Here is a 10,618-nt window from a genome sequence, read left to right as displayed (position 1 = left end):
TTTCACTCAACGGTGCGTGTGTGTCTCTCTCACCAGTACGTTGCCTGCTATGTTTGTGATCTGCAGGGCGAGAGGCAGCACGTTGAGCTCACACATGATCTGGAGGATCAGCTTGGCATCCGTCCATGTCAACTCCAACAGGTACAACAGGTGGGGGGAGTCACTGATGGAGGGACAGACACACACCAGGACCTTTACAGCTGAACTTTAGATTTTTATTGTGGGATCAAGCACTCATATGGAGAGGCACACACACACACCTGTAGAGGTTTTTGATGTTCTCAGCAGGTATAGTGGCTCGCTCAGTCTTCAGCACCTGAGCAGCCAGCTCAGTCAGGTGGTAGCTCTTACAGCGAATCAGCTCCTTGGCTGAAATCTCAACGTCACACACCAGACGGCCACAGGTGGCGCTCTTCTCTGCAAAGCCACTGCGACCCTACGCAGCACAAGCACCAGAGAGGAAGACCATTAACACCCACTCGAACCTTTGCTGTAAGGCCTAGATATGGACCAAAGCCACTGCAAAGGAGTGTGACATGTGCAAGCATAATGAAGGAGACTTTAGCTCAGTGTGCTAACATAATATTGAGTTGCTCTGAGGACCCAGGTTCAAGTCCCTGATACTCACCCCTAGTTTGGGCATGTTGGACCTCTTGAGGCGTCCGATCTTGGACCAGTGGGGGACCTTACACACAGTGATTCTCTGAAGGAGCACTTCCAGGTCAAAGCCAAATATATCATGACCCTACAGGAAATAGATGAGAAGAGAGGTCAGCTGGGGTGTAAATATAGAGAGCAGTAATACACAGTGGATTCTGAAAGTATTCAGACCCCTTCCCTTCCACATTTGTTAAGACTAATTCTAAAATGTAAATTATTTTTCACTCAATCTACACACGATACCCAATAATGACAAAGCGAAAATAAGTTTTTTTCAAAAGTTCAAAAATTCAAAAGTTTGGAGTCACAGACATATTTCCTTGTTTTCCATGAAAACATACATGAAATTAGTTGCAAAATGAAAAGGAAATATAGTCAAGACACTGACAAGGTTAGAAATAATGATTTTTAATTGAAATTGTGTCCTTCAAAATGTACTTTTGTCAAAGAATCCTCAATTTGCAGCAATTACAGCCTTGTAGACCTTTGGCATTCTAGTTGTCAATTTGTTGAGGTAATCTGAAGAGATTTCACTCCATGCTTCCTGAAGCACCTTCCACAAGTTGGATTGGCTTGATGGGCACTTACGTACAATACGGTCAAGCTGCTCCCACAACAACTCAACAGGGTTGAGATCCGGTGACTGTGCTGGCCACTCAATTATAGACAGAATAACAGCTGACTGCTTCTTCCCTAATTAGTTATTGCATAGTTTGGAGCTGTGCTTTGGGTCATTGTCCTGTTGAAGGAGGAAATTGGCTCAAATTAAGCACCGTCCACAGGGTATGGCATGGCGTTGCAAAATAGAGTGATAGCCTTCCTTCTTCAAGAACCCTTTTACCTTGTACAAATCTCCCACTTTACACCACCAAAAAGCACCCCCAGGCCATCACATTGCCTCCACCATGCTTGACAGATGGCATCTAGCACTTTTTTCTGCATCTCACAAATGTTCTTCTTTGTGAACCGAACACCTCAAACTTAGATTTGTCTGTCCATAACACCCGTTTCCAATCTTCCTCTGTCCCGGGTCTGTGTTCTTTGCCCATCTTAATCTTTTCTTTTTATTGGCCAGTCTGAGATACGTTTTTTTCTTTGCAACTCTGCCTAGAAGGCCAGCATCCCGGAGTCGCCTCTTCACTGTTGATGTTGAGACTGGTGTTTTACGGGTACTATTTAATGAAGCTGCCAGTTGAGGACTTGTGAGGCTTCTGTTTCTCAAACTAGACACTTGAATGTACTTATCCTTATGCTTAGTTTTGCACCACTCGTTCTATTCTGGTTAGAGCCTTATTTGCGCTGTTCTGTGAAGGGAGTAGTACACAGCGTTGTACCAGATCTTCAGCTTCTTGGCAATTTCGCGAATGGAATAGCCTTCATTTCTCAGAACAAGAATAGACTGACGAGTTTCAGAAGAAAGTGCTTTGTTTCTGGCCATTTTGAGCCTGTAATCAAACTCACAAATGCTGATGCTCCAGATACTCAACTAGTCTAAAGAAGGCCCGTTTTATTGCTTCTTTAAAATCAGAAAAAACGTTTTCAGCTATGCTAACATAATTGCAAAAGGGTTTTCTAATGATCAATTAGCCTTTTAAAATTAAAAACTTGGATTAGCTAACACAATATGCCATTGGAACACAGGAGTGATGGTTGCTGATAATGGTCCTCTGTACGCCTACAGTGGCAAGTAAAAGTATGTGAACCATTTGGAATTACTTGGATAGCTGCATAGATTGGTCATCAAATTTGATCTGATCTTCATCTAAGTCACAGCAATAGACAAATATAGTGTGCTTAAACTAATAACATACAAACTATTGTATTTTTCCTGTCAATAATGAATACATAATTTAAACATTCACAGTGTAGGTTGGAAAAGGTATGTGAACCCCAAGGCTAATGACTTTTCCATAAGCCAATTGGAGTCAGGTGTCAGCTCACCTGGAGTGCAATCAATGAGACGAGATAAGAGATGTTGGTTAGAGCTGCCCTGCCCTATAAAAAAGAAACTTTGAAAATTTGAGTTTGCTATTCACAAGAATGATGTGAACCATGCCTCGAACAAAAGAGATCTCAGAAGACTGAAGATTAAGAATTGTTGACTTGCATAAAGCTGGAAAGGGTTACAAAAGTATCTCTGTTCATCAGTCCACACTAAGACCAATTGTCTATAAAATGGAGAGAAGTTCAACACTGTTGCTATTCTCCCTAGGAGTGGCCATCCTGCAAAGATGACTGCAAGAGCACAGCGCAGAATGCTCAATGAGGTTAAGAATAATCATATAGTGTCAGCTAAAGACTTACTGAAATCTCTGGAACATGCTAACATCTCTGTTGACGAGTCTACGATACGTAAAACACTAAACAAGAATGGTGTTCATGGGAGGACTCCACGGGAGAAGCCACTGCTGTCTAAAAAACAACAACATTGCTGCACGTCTGAAGTTTGCAAAAGTGCACCTGGACGTTCCACAGCGCTATTGGCACAATATTCTGTGGACAGATGAAACTACAGTTGAGTTGTTTGGAAGGAACACACAACACTGTATGGAGAAAAAAAAGGCACAGCACACCAACTTCAAAACCTCATCCCAACTATAAAGCATAGTGGAGGGAGCATCATGGTTTGGGGCAGCTTTGCTGCCTCAGGGCCTAGACAGCTTGCTATCATTGACAGAAAAATACATTCCCAAGTTTATCAAGACATTTTTCAGGAGAATGTTAGGCCATCTGTCCCCCAATTGAAGCTCAACAGAAGTTGGGTGATGCAACAGGACAATGACCAAAAACACAGGAAGTAAATCAACAACAGAATGGCTTCAACAAAAGAAAATATGCCTTCTGGAGTGGCCCAGTCAGACTCCTGACCTCAACCCGATTGAGATGCTGTGGCATGACCTCAAGAGAGCAGTTCACACCAGACATCCCAAGAATATTGCTGAACTGAAACAGTTTTGTAAAGAGGAATGGTCCAAAATTCTTCCTGACTGTGCAGGTCTGATCCGCAACTACGGAAAACATTTGGTTGAGGTTATTGCTGCCAAAGGAGGGTCAACCAGTTATTAAATCCAAGGGTAAGAAGAAGGGCGGGGGTGTATGCCTTATGATCAACGAGTCGTGTTGTGATCATAACAACATACAGGGACTCAAGTCCTTTTGTTCACCTGACCTAGAATTCCTTACAATCAAATGCCGACCGCATTATCTACCAAGATAATTATCTTCGATTATAATCACAGTCGTGTATACCCCCCCACCCCGAGCAGACACCGACAGCCCTGAAATAACTAAATTGGACTCTATGTAAACTGGAAACCACATATCCTGAGGCTGCATTTATTGTAGCTGGGGATTTTAACAAGGCTAATCTGAAAACAAGGCTCCCTAAATTTTTATCAGCACATCAAATGCGCGACCCGGGCTGTAAAAATCTTGGGTCATTGTTATTCTAACTTCTGCGACGCATACAAAGCCCTCCCTCGCCCTCCTTTCAGCAAATCTGACCACGACTCCGTTGCTCCCAGAAACAAAAGCAGAAAACGCCCGTGCTCAGGTCTGTTCAACACTGGTCCGACCAATCTGATTCCACGCTTCAAGACTGCGTTGATCACGTGGACTGGGATATGTTCCGGATAGCGTCGAACAACAACATTGAAGTATACGCTGATTTGGTGAGCGAGTTTATTAGCAAGTGCATTGGTGATGCTGTATCCACAGCGAATATTAAAACCTTCCGCAACCAGAAACAATGGATTGATGGCAGCATTCGCACAAAACTGAAAGCGCGAACCACTGCTTTTAATCAGTAAAAGGCGACCGGAAACATGACAGAATACAAACAGTGTAGCTATTCCTTCCGCAAGGCTATCAAACAAGCTAAGCATCAGTATAGAGACAAAGTAGAGTCGCAATTCAACGGCTCAGACACGAGAGGTATGTGGCAGGGTCTACAGTCAATCACGGACTACAAAAAGAAAACTAGCCCTGTCGCGGACCCCAACATCTTGCTCCCAGACAAACTAAACAACTTCTTTGCTTGCTTTGAGGACAATACAGTGACACCGACACGGCCCACTACCAAAACCTGCGGGCTCTCCTTCACCGCAGCCAACTTGAGTAAAACATTTAAATGTGTTAACCCTCGCAGGGCTGCAGGCCCAGATGGCATTCCTAGCCGTGTCTTCAGAACATGCGCAGACCAGCTGGCTGGTGTGTTTATGGACATACAGTGGGGCAAAAAAGTATTTAGTCAGCCACCAATTGTGCAAGTTCTCCCACTTAAAAAGATGAGAGGCCTGTAATTTTCATCATAGGTACACTTCAACTACTAAATGAGAAAAAAAAATCCAGAAAACACATTGTAAATAAACAGTCACACTCCAAGCTCAGCATTTAACACCCTAGTACCCTCCAAACTCGTCATTCAGCTCGAGACCCTGGGTCTCAACTAGAGGTCGACCAATTAATCGGAATGGCCGATTAATTAGGGCCGATTTCAAGTTTTCATAACAATCGGAAATTGGTATTTTTGGACACCGATTTTGCCCATTTTTTTTTTTACACCTTTAAAATTGTCTTTTGTTTAACTAGGCAAGTCAGTTAAGAACACATTCTTATTTTCAATGGCGGCCTAGGAACAGTGGGTTAACTGCCTGTTCAGGGGCAGAACGACAGATTCGTACCTTGTCAGCTCGGGGGATTAATTCTTGCAACCTTACAGTTAACTGGTCCAACGCAATAACGACCTGCCTCTTGTTGCACTCCACAAGGAGACTGACTGCCTGTTACGCGAATGCAGTAAGCCAAGGTAAGTTGCTAGCTGGCATTAAACTTATCTTATAAAAAACAATCAATCAATCAATCATAATCACTAGTTAACTTCACATGGTTGATGATATTACTAGATATTATCTAGCAACTCAGGACGAGTTGCATATAATCTGACTGAGCTAGTATCTAAGTATCTAACTGAGCGGTGGTAGGCAGAAGCAGGCGTGTAAACATTCATTCAAACAGCACTTTCGTGTGTTTTGCCAGCAGCTCTTCGCTGTGCATCAAGCATTGCGCTGTTTATGATTTCAAGCATATCAACTCCCGAGATGTGGCTGGTGTAACCGAAGTGAAATGGAAGGCTAGTTAGCATTACAAACGTCACTCGCTCGCTCTGAGCCTTGGAGTGGTTGTTTCTCTTGCTCTGCATGGGTAACGCTGCTTTGAGGGTGGCTGTTGTCGTTGTGTTGCTGGTTCGAGCCCAGGGAGGAGCGAGGAGAGGGACGGAAGCTATACTGTTACACTGGCAATACTAAAGTGCCTATAAGAACATCCAATAGTCAAAGGTTAATGAAATACAAATGGTATAGAGAGAAATAGTCCTATAATTCCTATAATAACTACAACATAAAACTTCTTATCTGGGAATATTGAAGACTCATGTTAAAAGGAACCACCAGCTTTCATATGTTCTCATGCTCTGAGCAAGGAACTGAAACGTTAGCTTTCTTACATGACAAATATTGCACTTTTACTTTCTTCTCCAACACTTTGTTTTTGCATTATTTAAACCAAATTGAACATGTTTCATTATTTACTTGAGGCTAAATTGATTTTATTGATGTATTATATTAAGATACAACAATACTGAATGAACACTAATTGTAATTGTCATTATTACAAATAAAATAGAAATCGGCCGATTAATCGGTATTGGCTTTTTTGGTCCTCCAATAATTGGTATCGGCGTTGAAAAATCATAATCATAGTCTCAACCCCGCCCTGTGCAACTGGGTCCTGGACACTCAACGTCAACAAAACAAAGGAGATTAACGTGGATTTCAGGAAACAGCATTGGGAGCATCCCCCTACCCACATTGACGGGACAGTAGTGGAGAAGGTGGAACGTTTTAAGTTCCTCGGCGTAAACATCACGGACAAACTGGAATGGTCCACCAACACTGACAGCATGGTGAAGGCACAACAGCGCATCTTCAACCTCAGGAGGCTGAAGAAATTTGTCTTGTCACCAAAAACACTCAAATTTTTACAGATGCACAATTGAGAGCATCCTGTCGGACTGTATCACCCAGCCTGGTACGGCCAGGACACCAACACCACCCGATGTCACAGGAAGGCCAAAAAGATAATCAAGGACAACAACCACCCGAGCCACTGCCTGTTCACCCCGCTATCATCCAAGAAGGTGAGGTCAGTACAGGTGCATCAAAGCTGGGACCGAGAGAATGAAAAACAGCTTCTATCGAGAGGCCATCAGACTGTTAAACAGACATCACTAACATTGAGTGGCTGCTACCAACATACTGACTCAAATCTCTAGCCACTTTAATAATAAAAAATTGGATGTAATAAATGTATCACTAGTCACTTTAAACAATGCCACTTTATATAATGTTTACATACTCTACATTGCTCATCTCATATTTATGTACTGTACTCTATACCATCTACTGCATCTTGCCTATGCCATTCGGCCATCGCTCATCCATATATTTATATGTACATATTCTTAGTCATTCCTTTGTTGTGAAATTGTTAGATAACTTGTTAGATATTACTGCATGGTCAGAACTAGAAGCACAAGCATTTCGCTACACTCGCATTAACATCTGCTAACCATGCGTATGTGACCAATAAAATTTGATTTCACATACTTTTCCCACCCTGCACTGTGAATGTTTACACGGTGTTCAATAAAACAAACATATAATTGTGTGTGTGTTATTAGTTTAAACAGTGTGTGTTATTAGTTTAAACAAATAAATCAATTTTAGAATAAGGCTGTAACATTTTGAAAACTTTAAGGGATATGAATACTTTCTGAATGCAATGTATGAAAATGACATAACAAAGTAGCTCCTATGCAGCGCATATTCTCAATTAGCTTATTACGTCACTCACATCTCACATGAAGCTGGTCTGTATCTTTATGGTTCTGCTATGTAGCTCATAAGTAGCTGGTATGTAGTTTCCCGTCTTACTCACCACCACGATGTCAGGGTCAAGTTTGTGCATCTTGGCCAGGAAGAATCCAGGAGAGTTCTCTCAGTGGCTGCTATCTCCACCTTACCATTCTGACAGAGAGGGCGAGAGAGAAATGAGAGGGTTGGGGGGGGGCGTCAGTGATCAAGTCAAAGGAGGAGAGGGACGCATTTCTATGTATTTGAACAGGGCTCTGACTCTTCACCTGCTAAAGGACAGGATTTCAGAGAAACCAGTGTGGTGTTGTTCTGTCATCACTCACCTTCTTCTTTACGGCATCCATGAAGTCATAGGGGAAGATACAGTCGTTGGGTTTACTGACCACTAAAACACACAAAGGACAGAACACTGAGTAAGCAAACATTTCAGACAGTGAAAAAAAGCCAGAACATCCTTCCCCTCCCCTCCCTCCCTTCCTCCCAGGTTGTGACACCAACTCACCACAGAAGTGTGTCTGGTAGGGGGGTTGAGGGGGGGCCTTGTCCAGGTGGAACCTGTGGTGGACCAAGGCAGCCAGGGACACAATCTAGGGATGGACAGGAAGCAGGAAATAATAGGTAAGGTTCAGGCCAGTTGCATCACTAATTATTTAGCCAAGTCTAATTAGTCAGAGTCACTATCACACGCAATCACACCACACAGAGAGAGTGAGCGAGAGAGCGAGAGTGAGCGAGAGAGCGCGAGAGAGAGCGAGAAACGGGGTTCGTACAGACAGTGGCATGTTAAATTTAAAGACTTAAACACGAATATTCTAATATCCCCAACATTTTCCATACGCACAAAAGGCAGGTTGAATCTACATTTGTCGGCCATTTTAGCTCTCAATGTGACGTTAGGTGGCACCTAATCATTCAGTTCTGTACCTGCCTGGCTGAGTGCCAGTGTGGGTGAAATGAGCGAGCTCACCTGGCAACCACAGCGCGAAATTCGCAAGACCAATATATTTTTCTAATATTTTTGATAAACATATTTGTTCATAATTTGTGCTCCTCTCAATTTAATTCAAGTACATTTCAAGTACCAACTTGAGAAGATGTCTGATTTTCAAGGTATTCCAGTACTTCAATTTCAGAGTGCCATATTGAAGTACTTTAAGCACTTTGTGCAAACCCTGGATAGAGAGAGAAGGTGGATGGTATCAGAAAACTCCAGACATGTAGGGTTAATGTGTAACCATGGCTTTTCAGCCCTTTTGCTGCTCAGTGGCTGGAAAATTTGAAGAATAACATGTAAACACAGAGGTAACGGCTGTGGTGCCACGGAGAGGGTGTAACCAAAGCTAATCTAACAGGCCATCAGATCCCAGAAAACAGAAAAGATAACAGAAACATACGGTTTCTACCATAACAAACCATCCCTACACTAGCCGTAACAGGATTCCAATGGAGACCATCAGGGTTGTCACATCCTAATAAAGGCATTATTTGCTATCTGAAAAAGAAAAATGTATCTTATTGTATTTGAAGCCATATCCTTTCATATTTACCTACCTACAATAAAAAGGAAAGTAAAAAGGAGACCTTGTTAAGACAAGTGTTACACTACATGCAATAACATCCACTATCCATTTTGATTGGAATGTGCATTATCTATCTATGGGCTGATTGATTTGATAAGAGATGGGCCCATTGTTCAAGTGAATGACAGAATTAGTCATTTACTAGATTACTCACAGTGAGAGTGTAGCAATATAACTCATAGAATGGGAACATTGTCTCCTCAGACCGTGTCAATGTCATAGAATGGGAATATCTGTTCTAGTGTCTGAATGGGAATGTGTTCTAGGAATTCTAATTCTATGGGTTAGTTAAAGGGTACTTGTTCCACTTGTTAGTTCCACGTAGACTAAAAACTGCAACAAGAAAATAAATACATTTTTAATGACATACCTACAGTAGGAGAATAGGCTACCAGTGCAGCAAGTAAGCTTTCTTGACTTGGACTGTCGGAAATACATATTTTTCAACACGTCTGACCTTTGTTTACCAGCTAAACAGCTGCTCTTTGTGAAAATGTGTTTGGAGTTACCTTTCTAGTTAGAGTTTATACTTCCTCTTCCAATTATAATTGATCTACCAAATCTATTAAATTTTAAAATGTTGATTACTTCTCCTTGCCATTATCATTCACCTGATAAGATGTTAAATTTTCCCCCCCGTTTAGGTATGATGGTTTGCCTGGGAGGGGGTCCCTGGGCAAGAGAAGGTTGAAAACCCCTGATCTTAACTAATGACAGAGAGACAGACCTCGTTGTGGTGTGTCTTGGGGTTCTGTACAGTCTTCAGGCTGATGGACATGACAGTGAGAGGTGGAGGAGGCAGGTCTTTGACCACAGTGACCAGGTCACTACGCATCGCCACTGCTTCCACCTTACACCAGCTCACAGGCACGCTGCTCAACTCTACAGGGAGACAGGAGAGAGGGTTAGAGGTGTGTGTTGCTTGTTTGTGTGAGTGTGTGACTGAGAGAGTGCGTGTGAACATCTGTGTGTCTCAGAACGTGTGTGTAGTCTTACGTGGGGTCTTGATGTCCAGCCAGCAGGGTCCTTTGATCTTCCTGCTGAGGAGGAAGTGCTCCAGGCTGGAGGTGTTGGTTCCAAACACCTTGGAGAAAGTCGCACCCTTGAGGTCCGAGGGCAGAGACGGATACTCAGCCTGCACAAAAAATACAATAACAATGGATAAGACATATATAAATATGAGAGAGAAAGAGAGAGAATGAGAGAGAGAGAGAGAGAATGAGAGAGAGAGAGAGAATACTCACAGAGTATCTGACTTCCAGGTACTCGGACTCTGTAGGGACGTCAGCGATCTCAAAGGCGTAGCTCTTCTCCACTTTCTACAGAGGGAAACAGAGAGCACAGTCAGCCTATCAACTAACCATTCAACCGAATCAGTCAACGTGTCTATAATAAACATACTAAGGAAGTCATGAAATGAACATTGGTTCCCATGTTTAGGCTACT

At 42.6% G+C, this 10,618-nt stretch overlaps 1 protein-coding gene across 1 annotated transcript; it reads right to left on the bottom strand.

The window, feature by feature from the left end:
* Nucleotides 1–7,652: 7,652 nt before the first annotated feature.
* Nucleotides 7,653–10,491, bottom strand: LOC139401394 (DNA polymerase alpha catalytic subunit-like; the record flags this gene model as incomplete). The annotated part of the gene is made up of 6 exons (XM_071145681.1): nucleotides 7,653–7,745; nucleotides 7,916–7,977; nucleotides 8,095–8,179; nucleotides 9,900–10,054; nucleotides 10,169–10,307; nucleotides 10,417–10,491. Coding segments are annotated over 6 exons (609 nt in total), but the record flags the coding sequence as incomplete, so codon positions are not given.
* Nucleotides 10,492–10,618: the final 127 nt, after the last annotated feature.

Source organism: Oncorhynchus clarkii, unplaced genomic scaffold (genome assembly GCF_045791955.1).
Source record: "Oncorhynchus clarkii lewisi isolate Uvic-CL-2024 unplaced genomic scaffold, UVic_Ocla_1.0 unplaced_contig_3958_pilon_pilon, whole genome shotgun sequence".
Taxonomy (NCBI): domain Eukaryota; kingdom Metazoa; phylum Chordata; class Actinopteri; order Salmoniformes; family Salmonidae; genus Oncorhynchus; species Oncorhynchus clarkii.
This window is presented reverse-complemented; position numbering and strand designations above follow the sequence as displayed.